This window comes from Penaeus monodon, chromosome 17 (genome assembly GCF_015228065.2).
Source record: "Penaeus monodon isolate SGIC_2016 chromosome 17, NSTDA_Pmon_1, whole genome shotgun sequence".
Classification (NCBI taxonomy): domain Eukaryota; kingdom Metazoa; phylum Arthropoda; class Malacostraca; order Decapoda; family Penaeidae; genus Penaeus; species Penaeus monodon.
The window spans coordinates 46,302,085-46,317,084 of NC_051402.1; the positions used below are offsets into that span (position 1 = coordinate 46,302,085).

Here is a 15,000-nt window from a genome sequence, read left to right on the forward strand (position 1 = left end):
TCGGTAAAAGTGGATCACGTAGCGACGTTTAGCATTTCGTATGCATGAAGCTTTCTCAAAATATGGAGCCGGGCGACACCGTTATCAAAATATGTTTATATGTCATCACAAGAAAGTTACGAGGACCACAGTGAAACAAAGGTTTAGAAAGTGGGCGGGATCGTGACCTGAGTTTCGGCGAGATGGCCGGAAACTGGAGCGCAAATCCCCCCTTTCGCGACATCCGCCCACGCCGGACTAAACCCAGACCGTATACCCACAGGCGTCGGCCAGTCTATCGACTATTTTCATGGGGATCTACGACAGCCAATAACAGCTGACTCCTGGAAATCCCGGTCCGGCATACTGACCCATTTTCTGATAAGGGTATACAAAAAAAGAAAAAAAAATTGGGGGGGAAATTGCCTCGAGAGGGGAAACTCATCTCAACTCCCAGTGTGACCCAGTTCGCCTAGTTTATCTTTGCGGCCAAGGACAGGTCGGGATATGTTTGGGGCGGGGTGAGGAGAGATAATTTGGAGGCGCATAAAGGTGATGATTTCGCTTGTAGTTAGGCCTATATGATGATCCTGATACTGTATTCTCTTTCCTCTTTTTTTCCCGTGTAATTGAAAAGTTTTCCTCGCAGCCTAATCACATTTTGCCATCTGATATTTTTTGCCGAATTATTTTGGTTCTGGGAAATCACTTTTTTTCTTTTTCTTCCTTTATTTCTTTCTTTAATTCTTTTATTTATTTTGTATTTAACCCAAAGCCATGTCCTCGAATACATTACACTCCGTATATATTACTCCTACGTATCTAAGGAAACGCTCTCTTTCTTAACTGACTCTCCAAGGGATCCTACAGGATGTTTGCAGACCGTTGCTTTTGTCTTTGGAGTCATGCCTTGATTCCTAAGTCTTAATGTTCCCAACATCCTTGAAGGGAGAGCGAGGGGGAAAGGGAGAGAGACAAAGGGACATCATTTGTTTTGTGAAGACTTGCGAGGAGGATGAAGGACGCGCGGTCTCTCTCAGTCCCCGTCATGTTTTTCGTGCAATTAATGTGGATTGTTTTTCCACGAGGAAGGATTTGAGAGTGCGTGCTCGCTCGTGTGCGTTTTTTTTCTTTTTGCGTGCGTGTAAGGGACAGACCGAGTGAATTTGTGCGTTTCTTTGTGTGTATTGTGGGGCGGATGTGTATTTGTGAGTATATATTTTGTTATTCAGTGACTATGCGTGTTATTGCGTATCCGCTGAATCAATTATTCATTTGTCAATTTCTCGGTAACAATACTGCTAATAGCAATTCCTTAGAAGAGCAAGCGTTTACACACCCTGTTCATAGCTTGTCACATCGGGTCAGGGTCACGTGTACTGCTACCCTTGACCCTGGCTCTTATGATCTCTGGAGACGACCCAAGATCACACGTGCAGTCTCGAGTGGCTCTCAAAATTGAGGAAGAGAGTGGAGTGACGGAGGAGGGAGAGGTTAAGGGAGGGGACAGATAGAAAGCGATAAACGAACAAGGCAGAAAAGAGGGACGGTAATTGAGAATATTGATGATAAAGGAAAAAAAATATGTAGAGTGGTACTGATACGCGAGTGTTGTCAAGCGCGCGCAGGCACACAAATATCTGCAAGCACTTTATATATATATATATATATATATATATGTGTGTGTGTGTGTGTGTGTGTGTATATATATATATATATATATATATATATATATATATATATATATATATATATATATATATATATATATATATGTAAGTACGCTCGAAAATACGGGCGAATGCTTTACCTTTCCCCTCGCCGCAATTAGTGCACAACATCGGTTCCTTCTTGCCAGCATTTTGCACGGTTGGGTGCTTTACCATAGGGGGTTGGCATTGCTTCAGAGGAAAATCACGTGACGCAAGGAATAGCTCAGCATATTTCACTTTTTTGTGGGTTAAGATTCCCTTTCTCCCCGTAGTATCCTGCGCGTTCTTCTACGTTCTTTTTACGTCCGTCCGTATGTCGCCATCGCCATGCTCGCCCCTTCTCTCTTGACACATCATTCCGTCCACACATCAAGCAGTACATTTTGGTGGGGGAATGACTATTTTTGATGTAGAATTTTTTTTGGTAGTTTTTTTTTCTGCTGTATAATTTATTTTAGTTAGTTATTTTTTCATGAATATTAATGTTTTCGTTTATTTTCAATTTGGGTTTAATTTTGGCAATACCGCATTGAATCGTAGCGTTTGCTATATGATGCTCTTCATTCTCACAGATTACCTTCTATGCAGTTTCCTAAAGGTATCACTGTCATTAAAACAAAGTCACCAACCCTGACATTTTCCTCCGCGTCACGTTTCCCCCTCCCCCCCCCACCCCCACTCCTCCCCTCACTCTACCCTCTCCCCTGCACCGGCCGTGGGAACGCCTCTCCCAAGGAAATCTGTTTCAGCCGAGATATGCGGAATGAAAGACTAAAAAAAAGGGGCAAATAAACAACTCTTGCTCCCTCTTTCTTCCTCTTCTTGATCCACTTTCCGCTCTTTGTTGCGTTGTTGTGCAAGCAAGCGGCCGTCTGGCGGTAACGGGCTCGGCGGCGGAGCTTTTTGTTGCCGGCCGACGGCGCGAACGTTTGGCGGGGGCGGCCGTCGGGCGGCGGTGGCGGATCATGTCTCTTGACGGTTCTAGGTGTGTGTGTGTGTTTTATATATGTATATATAAAATATACATACATACATTATATATATATATATATATATATATATATATATATATATGTGTGTGTATATATATATATATGTATATATATATATATATATATATGTATATATATATATATATATAATATATATACACCCCACACACATACACACACATATATATACACATTTATTTATTTGTTTATTTATATGTTTATATGTACATATATATATATATATATATATATATATATATATATATATATATATATATATGTATATATATATTTATATATACATGCATACACACTTATATATACACATACATACGTATATATATACATGCATACTTACATACATGTACATACACACATTATATATATATATATATATATATATATATATATTATATATATACATACATGCATACATACTTACACACACACACACACACACACCCACACACACACACACACACACACACACACACACACACACACACACACACACACACACACACACACACACACACACACACACACACACATACATAAACACACACACGCACGCATATACGCACATACACATACACACACGCATGCACACACGCATACACACACGCATACACACACACATACACACACATACACACACATACATACACAAACCTACATACACACACAAGTGTGTGTGTGTGTGTGTGTGTGTTTGTGTGTGTGTGTGCATGTGTGTGTGTGTTTAAGTATGTATGCATGAATGCATGAATACATTTAAATGATTATACTAACAGGCATGTTGCTATTCACAAAATGTTTGAAGGCGAAAACATTAGTTGCATTTGGCAAACATTAACTTTCATGACACAGCCTGCAGACTAAATGTCAACCATTTTTCTGTCGCTGCAGTCAAGAACGAAAAAAGATTGAGACATACTCCTCACTACAGTAATTCCCTGTCATGATATCTGACATACAATTGTGCTTTTGTGCTCTGACACCTTCCAGTTCATGCTCTACTTCATTCATGTCATGCACAGGTTAGCGCATATCAAGCACGGGTGAGCCTGAGTCAATAGTATCATGCGGCTTGTTTACTAGTGTGCATGTTGGGAACTTGCCCTTCGAATGGAATTAAAAGCTCAAGAGGTTCTGCATGATTATGGAGCGTTCTTGAGAGCCATTAAGAGTGATGGATGGTGATTTAAACGTGGTTCATTAATTACCTCGCTTGCCACCCTTTTTCCTCGTATCTCCTGCTCTTCTCCCTTTGCTTCGTCTGTTTCAATTTTCTCTACTCCTGCTCTCTCGCTCTCTCTCTCTCTCTCTCTCTCTCTCTCTCTCTCTCTCTCTCTCTCTCTCTCTCTCTCTCTCTCTCTCTCTCCTCACACACAAAAGGCAACACGTATATGTGTAACATAAAAGCAATAATTTCAAAACTCACATAATTTTTTAGACTTTGTGAAAATAAATATTAATAATTTACTGTCGTTTTTTGCTCACCACTCTGGTAGTCAGGTGCAGCAGCCAATTCTGAATATACATGTAAAATATCAAAATCAATTGCCATGTGTTCCTTGCATTCCAATACCCAGCCTCACTCTGGCGAAGAAGACTCCATGGCAGTGAAGGTGCAAACATATATTACTCTCTTTATGTACGGAATTTCTCTCTCTCTCCCTCTCTCTCTCTCTCTCTCTCTCTCTCTCTCTCTCTCTCTATATATATATATATATATATATATATATATATATATATATATATATATATATATATATATATATATATATCTTCTCCCCCCCCCCCTCTCTCTCTCTCTCTCTCTCTCTCTCTCTCTCTCTCTCTCTCTCTCTCTCTCTCTCTCTCTCTCTCTCTCTCTCTCTCTCTGTCTCTCTCTATCTCTATCTCTGTCTCTCTCTATCTATCTATCTTTCTTCCTCTTTCTCTCTCTCTCTCTCTCTCTCTCTCATATAAATGCGTGTGTGCGAGTTTGTGTTTCATTTCCGTTCCGTATGCGAGGGTGTGACCGAATGTTATGTCAAATAGATTTTTCAAGATTAAATATCAATCTGCCTCCACCTTCTTTTCTCCTTCCCTCTCCCATTCTACATACCTATCCCCCTTCATTCACACTTTCACACTTACCCTTTGTCCATTTCTAACACACTCGCACGACAGCATCTAATCCTCCCTACGGCTTATGCAATAGCCAATCCTCCATAGACAATATCTAATCCTCCATACAGTCTATACGATATCTAATCCTCCATAGACAATAGCCAATCCTCCATACGCCTATGCAGTATCCGATCCTCCATACGGTCTATACAAAATCCAATCCTCTATACAAGACGGAGAAGCAGTAACACGATTAAATTCCACGGCAGGACACGCATGCACACACGCATACACACACTTCCGGATTCACGCTTTATGGCCCAGTGAGTGAAGGCCCACTTTTCCCTACAACGTCTTTGCTTCATGGAGGTTAATTGCTGTTCTTTACAACAAATAGGAAAAAAAGATTATCTGAGGTTATTGTTGTATTTTTGTTCGGATTAGGGAGATTCATTTATTTATTCATTTTTTTCCTCATCGTTGATATTTTCTTTAAACTGGGTTCGCAAGCCAAATGTTGTTGGGAATTTATAATGTGTGGTGACGTAAGCCTTTCTTGCCACCGTCTTTGCCATAAGTATCTCGTAATTCTTTTGATATTTTTAGTTGCTCGAATTCAACAAGAATGGCTTTGTCTTCACATATATTGTATTAAGTGTGAAGACGTTAATCAATTTTTTTTCCTTGATATTAGCTTTATGCAGGGGAGAGAGAGAGAGAGAGAGAGAGAGAGAGAGAGAGAGAGAGAGAGAGAGAGAGAGAGAGAGAGAGAGAAAGAGAGAGAGAGAGATTGAAAAAGAGAGAGAGAGAGAGAGAGAGAGAATGAGAATTAACTGTAAAGATAATTATTGTTTAATAGAAATATCCCTGCATATACCTGTGCCATTCATCTAAAGGTGTATTTATGTGATTCTAGTTCATTATCAAGGCCCCAGGTGTGAGCTGCTAATTGGGTTAGAAATGTTACATCGAGTTATTTTTACTCTTATTTCCTTCTACAAACGAATATTTGTGTTCAGTCTCGTTCTTGATTATTTTCGATTCCCTCTCCTCTCTCTCTTTTCTCCCTCTCTTCTCGGCTGTCTCATCGCTCTCTCTTTATCTCTTTATCTCTCTCTCTCTCTCTCTCTCTCTCTCTCTTTCTCTCTCTCTCTCTCTCTCTCTCTCTCTCTCTCTCTCTCTCTCTCTCTCTCTCTCTCTCTCTCTCTCTCTCTCTCTCTCTCTCTATGTCTCCCTCTCTCTCTTTCTGGCTGTTATAATTATTATTATTTTTATTATTGCTGTTATTATTATTATTATCATCATCATTATTATTATTATTATTATTATTATTATTATTATTATTATTATTGTTATTATTATTATTATTATTATTATTATTGTCATTATCATCATCATCATCATCATCATCATCATCATCATCATCATCATCATCATCATTATCGTCATCATCATTATTGTTATTACCAACATCATCATTGTTATTATTATCATTATTTTATCATTATTATTATTGTTATTATTATTATACTGTTGTTTTATTCATCACTTTTGGTATCCCATCATCATTAGTTTTATCATCACCATTTACATCCTCTCTATCATCTTTATCACCAACTTTAATTATCATTTTCGTAATAATGAGCTTCATTTACATATTTTTGGTTGTCATCATGTTTGTATGTTATTTTGGTCATTGTTGTTGTTATTATCATTGATGTCATGAATATTACGATTATAACTATTGTTAGCATCATTATTATTATCAGTATTATTAGTATCATCATCATCTCTAGTATCATTATCATCACTATCATCGTCATCATCACTGTCATCATCATCACTATCACCATCATCACTAGCATCATTATCATCTTCATCACTGGTATCATTATTAGTATCATCATCACTATCATTCGCATCATCATCACTAGCATCATTATCATCATCACTAGCATCATCATCATCACTATTATCATCATTATTATCACCATCACTAGCGTCATTATTATAGTCATCATCACTACCATCATTATCATCATGGGTTTGTGTGTGTGTGTGTGTGTGTGTGTGTGTTCGTGTGTAAGCAAAACAGAGGACGAGAAAAGTTCAACAAAATAAAGTAAAAAAAAAAAGATCGGACCTAGAAAGACGTTTCCGCCCCCCCCCCCCCCCCCCCGCTCACGGTGCCTGCCGTTACTGGTTTATTCTGCGTTACTGAGCGAGTGCAATAAACTGGCAAGCGCTGCTGTAAATCTGTTTCGTCTCGTGAGCGAAGGATGAATAAGTTAGACGGTAGATTTTTTTTTTTTTTTATAAGAGAACTTGTATTTGCTTATTCGTGTTGCTTTTTTTTCCAACTCAGGTTATTTGTTTATCAAACTCGGAGTAAACTTTCCCTGTGGAATGATGGAAGTTTTCGTCTGTTATGCGGTTACATCTAAAAAAGTATTGATTTGAAAGTCAAGGAGGAAAACGTGGGCAGAATTGCGGTAACTTTATAGCTGACGCAACCGCAGCCTGAAATGAAGTTTTTATACCCAAAACTTCTGAGGAACGTGGGACAAGGGGAGAAGAGGTTAAGAAGAGGGAAGTCGCTTTTAAATCCTGAATGTTAGATCCTGAGACGAGGGCGATGCCTTCTGTCAAGCTCTATGAACTGAGCTGAAAGTCGAGAGTCCTTGGAAAATAACTTCTTAAAAGAGTGGGACGGCACCTGTTTGTGTCTCATCGGAAAATCTGAGAAGTTCTGATGAATGATCGGCCGGGTTTGGGGGGACTAAGCACTGTCAGGTTTAAAGGTAAAATTGAATTCGATTTATGAAGGAACGGCTTGCAATTAGCTCCTAAATCCTATATTTATTATGCGACGTTACAGCTGATGTCGACATCTCGCAAGGACAGTAAATAAGCATTTACCTAAAAACAATTTAGAGGATTCAGTCAGCTACATATGCAGGGCAAGGTTGCATGATGCATGAGGTATATTCAGTAAGATTATAAATATATACCCAGTAGTCTGCGTCAAGGGCGGAGAGTTGGCGCGAACGTGTTACTTCATCAGCTACCCCGCGGGCGTCGTCGGCAGATCTGTGGTGGCGGCGCTGTGGGTTTGAACCGCTAAACGTGTGTCAGCAAGTGTTGTGAATATTGTTTATGAGTTCTGTGACTTCTTTTTGTGTATGTGTGTGTGCGCGGAGACTGTGATTCGGTTGTCTTGCTCTTAAGAAACGTGATTGCCGTGAACATCCACATTATAACTGTAATTGTAAGTGATTTATCTGCATATTCTTTCAGCATTGATTATCTAATCTGTGACGTAAGTGCAGGATTGGGAGAAATTATAAGGAATTCGCCTTCCGTGTGTGTTTTTTTAAGTTATTGACTTTGGTCGGAAAGTTATGGAGGATCGAAAGTTAGCAGTGTGTATCTCTTTGTGTTCAGGCATAAACCCTACACACTACATTATGTAAACCTATTACCGGATATACGTACGTAATTCTAGCGATGCTGCACGTACCCTCTTCAAAGGCACGCGTTTACATATCCCATCTCAAGGGAACGTTTTTTTTATGTTCTCCCGATGATATTCCGGTTCACGCCAGATAACACGGCTAGCTTGGGTATTGATCTTTGTGGCGCAGCGTTCTTGTGAGAGAATGCCAATTTCGAGAAAATAATAATGTTATCGACACCTGATGTGGCCCGTAACGGAGACATTATTTTAGAATGATGATGTCATGCATGGGAGAAAAGAAGAAAATAATAATATTGTTGATTGTCTCTGAATTCCAATACCAAAGTTACGTACACATACACGCATATGTATTATATGTGTGTGTGTGTGTGTGTGTGTGTGTGTGTGTGTGTGTGTGTGTGTGTGTGTGTGTGTGCAGATACACACACACTCACACAGATACGCACACACATACATGCCTATAGATATAAAGTACGTATATATGTTTGCGTGCGTGTGTGTGTGTGCATGTGTTCGTGTGCGTGTGTGTGTGTCTATACATATATGTATATCTACATCACGTGTCCACCACTGGTGACATAGACTAGACATGTGACACTTCCTACTCTGTGATCCCTTATGTGATCTCTTACACATTTGTTTTTATCTAGTACTTGTTTTTTTATCCTTCTTTATCTCCCTCTCTCTCATGATTTACAGTCTCATAACCACTTTCGTATTATCTTTATCCCTACTGTTCTTGTTTTTGTTTTTTTTTTTATCTCTTATTATTCGCATTTTTTTCATGCTTTTTCTGTCTTTCCTTTCCAAAATGTATGGCCTCGTTTCCTTTTAAATCGTATTTATTACTTATTAATCCTTACTTATTACTCATATATTTTCTTCTCTTTTTCCTGTTTTCTCTTTATAGTATTTCTCTCTCCCTTTGCATCTTCATTCTGTCGAGATCCTAAACTGACATTTTTACGTATGCAAATTCAGTGAAATTGACCGACTATTCGTAGTTGATGTAAAAAGGTGGAAAAAATTATGCAATTTTCATGCCGTTAATTATAGGATTGTTGAGTTGAAAAAAAAAAACGAAATTCATTTGACAAAAAACGGATCATGATATTTTGAACGTTTTCAACTGAGAGGCTTTAGTGTAATGGGCTTCCTTTGCAATGACGTCAATCGTGGCATTTTTAGGTCACGATGTTTTTTATTTTTTTTATTTTCTTTTCTTTTTTTTCTGTTGTCTGTTAAATAAAACACACGCACCTAAAAACCACCATTTAGCGTTCGCCCCCAAGTACAAGGTACTTATATCCCATATCCATTTAATCGCTAAATATATCTAATTTTACCAATATCAATATCGATACCTATAACATCTACTAAAAATAAACTTCACTTAAAAATAGCCACCATTTCACCACCAAACCCAAGGTACCTACATCCTATATCTATTCAATGGCTAAATATACCGATTTTTACCAAAACCTATAACGTAAGTATCCCTTTCTCTCAGAATAACATCGGAATGCCACAACCACGTTTTTTTTCCTTCTTATCGCGACGCCAGATACACTTTTGATTCGGAAATCCAATCCATAATGTACCAGGTTTAACTACAACTCGCCGCGCCCCGTCTCACGAAAACGAGGTTGCCAAACGGAGATCCATTATCGAAAATGTTTGCGCCCCGCCTGAAGCATGAAGTTGGTTTCCGCTTCTAGGATACGTTTTGTGATGATGTTTTATTAGAAAGCCATAAGCGAGGTCGGGTTCGGCAGCGTTCGCATCCGGCGGTGGGTAAGACCTGGACGTGACCTTTGGTGTGGATATGTCCGTGTTGGCGTCAGCTGTGGTTAGTTTGAAAGGTGTGTGTGCGTGCGTGTGTGTGTGTGTGTGTGTGTGTGTGTGTGTGTGTGTGTGTGAGTGAGTGAGTGAGTGAATGGGTGAATGAGTGAGTGAGTGTGTGTGTGTGTGTATGTGTGTGTGTGTGTGTGTGTGTGTGTGTGTGTGTGTGCGTGTGTGTATGTGTGTTTCATCCGATCTCCCGTATCACTCATATGTGGGCATATCATTAGGTACATGTTCACACGTACATACACACACTAAGCTCATACACACAAACTCACGCGCGCAAAGCAAACCAACAAACGATCCGATACAACAGCAAACATGAGACAAGTAAGCAAACAGAATATTGCGTGAAGGCAATAACCCAGAGACGTTATTTAGTCACCTTTCTGTCTCTTCCTTTACCCTCTCGCCTCCCATTTCCATAATGAGATATTCGGACATCATGGAAGAAAGAGTCGTTAATGGACGCCTGGTTTGGTTGTTTCTTCGTCAATAAATAATTATGATAATAGTATTGGTAATAATAACAATAATGATAACGATAATAATAAGTATGATAATGATAATAGATATGATAATAATTAATATGATGATAATAATAAATATAATAATGATAATAATAAGGATAAAATAACAATAATAACAATAATAATAACAATAATACAAATAGAAATAACAACGAAACAGCCCGCGCCGCTCAGCCTGATCGTGGGAAGGAAACGACACACATCCTCACGTGGAAAATATTAATGTTTGATGCCCTGATTGCTACATGGAGGCGGCTGCTAATCCATATCGGAGTCTTTCCTCGCCTCCTCTCCCCCCCACCCCCTTTCCACCTTTTATTTCCCATTTTCTTGTGTAACTCGTATGGATTATGGAGAGGAAAAGGGGTAGTGTGTTGGAAGATGCGTTTCGTTTCATTGCTGGTATAGAGATTACAGGATGTGGTGCGTGTGTTTGTGTTTGTGTGTGTGTGTGTGTGTGTGTGTGTGTGTGTGTGTGTGTGTGTGTGTGTGTGTGTGTGTGTGTGTGTGTGTGTGTGTGTGTGTGTGCGCGTGTGTGCATGCGTATGTGATTGTATGTATGTATGTATAAGTGTGTGTGCTCACCTGCTTACTTTAGTTCACACACACACACACACACACACACACCACACACACACACACACACACACACACACACACACACACACACACACACACACACACACACAGACGCACACACACGGAAGGATGCACAAGGCCCGGATCCCAGATTTGTCTAGCCTAATCAGTTCTCCGTCTTATCCCCACCGAATCATTACAAATATTCAGTGTGATTACTTTTCCGCTGACCCTGAAGGCAGGAAATAATTATAAGTGTAATGTTGACGATATTGTGTTTTGCTTATTTACAGTATTTTTATTATTATTATTATTTTGGGATGGGAGACAGAAGTACAAAAGGATTTAATGTGATGTTGAAAATTAACTCACAGATTCATTCACACACACACACACACACACACACACACACACACACACACACACACACACACACGCACGCACACGCACGCACACAAACACACACACACACACACACACACATACATACACACACACACACACACACACACACACAAACAAGTCCGGAGACACTTTATATAGTGTCTGGCTCATGGGACAAGGCATACGGAGGGAGGTTAGAATACTGAGGCTCGCGTGCAGTACGTGCGGGCAGTAGCATCAAGTGAAGCCAAGCCATCCTAGTAAATATTTCTGCCCATGTCGAGTGCGTTTTGGAGGGCGCTGACCCATCACGGCAGCTCGGAGGCGGGGCTGTGTGTCGAGTGAGACTTACTTAGGTGGACAGCACTTACCAGGGCCAGCAGCATGCCAGCACGTGCAGTGAGCAGATAGATTAGAGTGGCAATAGGCTTTACAACGTGAATGGATCAGACTCACTATACTACTGTCCGATGTGTGTGGAGAGATTTGTTTTGTTTGAATTTAACCCTGTTTCGTAGTAGATATAAATGCGTCGGCCTGTCACCCACACATTCCTTTATCCGTAGCTGTCTCAACAGTGATAGATCTATAGATGTTAATCTGCGTTGTCATTTGGTATCTTTACATTTCGAAATATTTGGCTCACATTTAAATTCTGATCTGTCGCTGTTGTCATAACAGTGTGGGTCCATATACATTTGTTTGTCACGGAGTGTTTGTACCGTTAGCGCCATCCGCGATTGCCTTGCTGTGCCAGTGTTGAATGCGACCCCCTCCCCCCTCGACCGCGCGTGCTCTCCGTCTTCCAACGAGTGTTGCAGTCATCGTGGTTGGGATTCCAGTCGTGGTCGTTCTCGCTCGTCTGCTGAACTCTCTTGTCTTTGTTCGGACTTTTGGGGTATGGAGTGAACACGACTATTAGCAGTCGGAATAGCGCAGTGCCGGATACATCGTCGTGAATAATTTCCTCACAGGTAAAAATAGAACATGCATGTGTGCGTCTTTGTATGTGAGTGCAGATAAGTGTAAATTATAATCAGAGTCTTTGAAATGAGAAATCGGAATAGGCCAGGAAGGAATTAGAAATATATATTTTTGTGATGTTCATATCTTAGGTTTAGACCTGTCTGCCTGGAATGCTGTTTTGTGCAGTTTGTGTTATGCTGTAAAATTGATTGCCATGATTTCCAATAAACTTGAAGGAATAAAATGTTGCCTAGTGCGATATGACATGCAATCAAAAGACTTCACATCTCGATTTTGCCACAACACTGAAATCATATGAGAGCGAATAAAGACATGAATGTTGCGACAGATGAGTGCATGGATTTGTCATTATTTAATCCTTGCAGTTGCTAATACTAATAGATGTATGGGGAGTATGTGTGGTCGATTAGACGAAAAATAAAATCATAGGGAATGTGAAAACGCAGCGTGACAGGTACAGGCATTATTTATTTTTTCGCTAAAAATTCTTGCATAAAGACTGTAAGAGAGATGCGATGGTCTGTATTTTTGACGAGTGAAGTTGGTTTCACAAAATAATGATTAATTACATTACAGGATTAATACTCACACACTATGTTTTCCTAGACAATCAGTGGGGGTATTCATAATGAGAGTTAACTCCAGTTCTAGCAACAAACAGGATATCAGTAAAAATGTGTGATGTGCATTTATTATCAGCGATATTAAAGACACGATATATGTGAACTTGTTAGTGGCTTGTGGTGTTTTGCAATTGCAAATTATTATTAGTGCTGCAATTGGCCTGAAATTCACCCTCCCACTTCTTCATGATTAGATAATATTGTCTTTACGAGGATGATCCCGCGGGGCATGAAGGGAAGGGAGGGTTAATGGCATCCAATTACGGACGTTGGATTGAAATGGTGAGTAATTTTTGGATGACATGCAGCCAGGCGATCAGGGGGAAACCTCGAGATGATTCGTCAGGATTAGGAATAATGTAAGAACGGAGGAAGAGGAGGATGGAGAAGAAGAAGAAGAAGAGGACGGGTGGGTAGGAGAGGCTTAAAAAAAAATGGTATTTCCTCAGTGGTTAAAAAGATGAGGGTATTTCATTTCAGATCCTGTTGTGATATTTCTATACTCTTCTTGAATATTATATAATGTGTAACCTGTCATAGTTGTTCAGTCGAGACGAGTTCATTAAGTTATTTTCTCTCCCTTCCCCTCCCCTTGCCCCTTCCTCCCCTCTTTTCACCTCCTTTCCACTGTCCATACCCTCTTCCCCCTCGCTGCCCACCTCCCCCGCTTCTTCCTTCCTCCTACCTCCTCTCTTACTACCCCCCCTCGCCCCTCCCCTGGCCCTCTTCCCCCCGTGCAGGCCATATCTACACCACCACCCTGCAGCGACTCCAGAGATACCCAGTCATGTTGACGCCCGACACGGAGACTCGGCGCGTTGTAGGAGGTCAGGATTCTCTTCATGTGTTCATGTGCTGCCCCTCCGCCTCCCCCCCCCTTCCCCTCCCTCCTCCCTCAACCCCCCCCCTCTCTGTGTCGCCCTCGCTGTCCTAAGGCTTTTCATGTAACCACGTGCATTAGGTGGAGCTTGGTTTAGAGGAAGCTTTCCATGGTCTCCACGGGTACGACCTCCCAGCATAGCGCCCTTGGTGGCCCTCGCTCCCCGTGGATGGTGATTACCAAGGACAGGGAGGAATGGAGCTCGGTTGCTGTATACCCTGAGCATGGCTGCAATCTGAACGGAGAATCGTGTGAATTATTGTTACCTTTTTTCCCATCCTTATATGTGTCTTTGTCGATGATTGTAAGGAAATGAGACTTTTTTTTTACCTGCATGATGATGGCGATATGATGTATTTTACCCCCAACGTTTTCTTCTGCATGAGTAAAAGAAAAAAAACATAAACATTTTTGATAAATGTGTGTTATCTATTGAGTGGTTACGATGTCGCATGATCTGTTTTCTGTGTGTCAGTTAATGATCTAAGATTAAGGTCAAAAAGACTTTCGAAAGTTCAGGAATTCAAGAATGATATTCTAGGATCCGGCGCATCTCGAATGCCAACTTGACACGTGTCCAAGACTAACGCTTGATATCCATCAAAGGCGAACTGCAATAAGGTTCAAATGTACTTATTTAGGTCTTCATATTGCAAGAACCTTTTGATCACCCGCAGTCAAAGACGAACACGCTTTGGTGAGTTTTTCACGTGATTATGCTATTTTTTGAGTCGAATTATTTTTCCCGTTTTTTTAGGGGAAGTCCAAGGACCATATGACACTAACGATTACTAATACATTCCCAGTCGCCCGTTTCGAAATAAAAATGTTAATTGTTTTACATCAGTCCCCCGAGAATAAAAAAGAGCATGGAATAAAAGAATGATTCGACA

At 40.3% G+C, this 15,000-nt stretch overlaps 1 protein-coding gene across 5 annotated transcripts in view; it reads left to right on the forward strand.

Moving 5' to 3' along the window:
* The window catches only part of LOC119583821 (RING finger protein 150-like), a 121,070-nt gene that overhangs the window by 63,008 nt on the left and 43,062 nt on the right, over positions 1-15,000 (forward strand). For 3 of the 5 annotated variants that reach the window (XM_037932531.1, XM_037932532.1, XM_037932534.1), the window contains exon 2: positions 13,968-14,054. The exons of the other annotated variants lie outside the window; for them this stretch is intronic. In XM_037932531.1, coding sequence (XP_037788459.1) covers positions 13,968-14,054 — 87 coding nt within the window. The remainder of the gene's footprint in view (positions 1-13,967; positions 14,055-15,000) is intronic. 5 annotated transcript variants of the gene reach the window in all.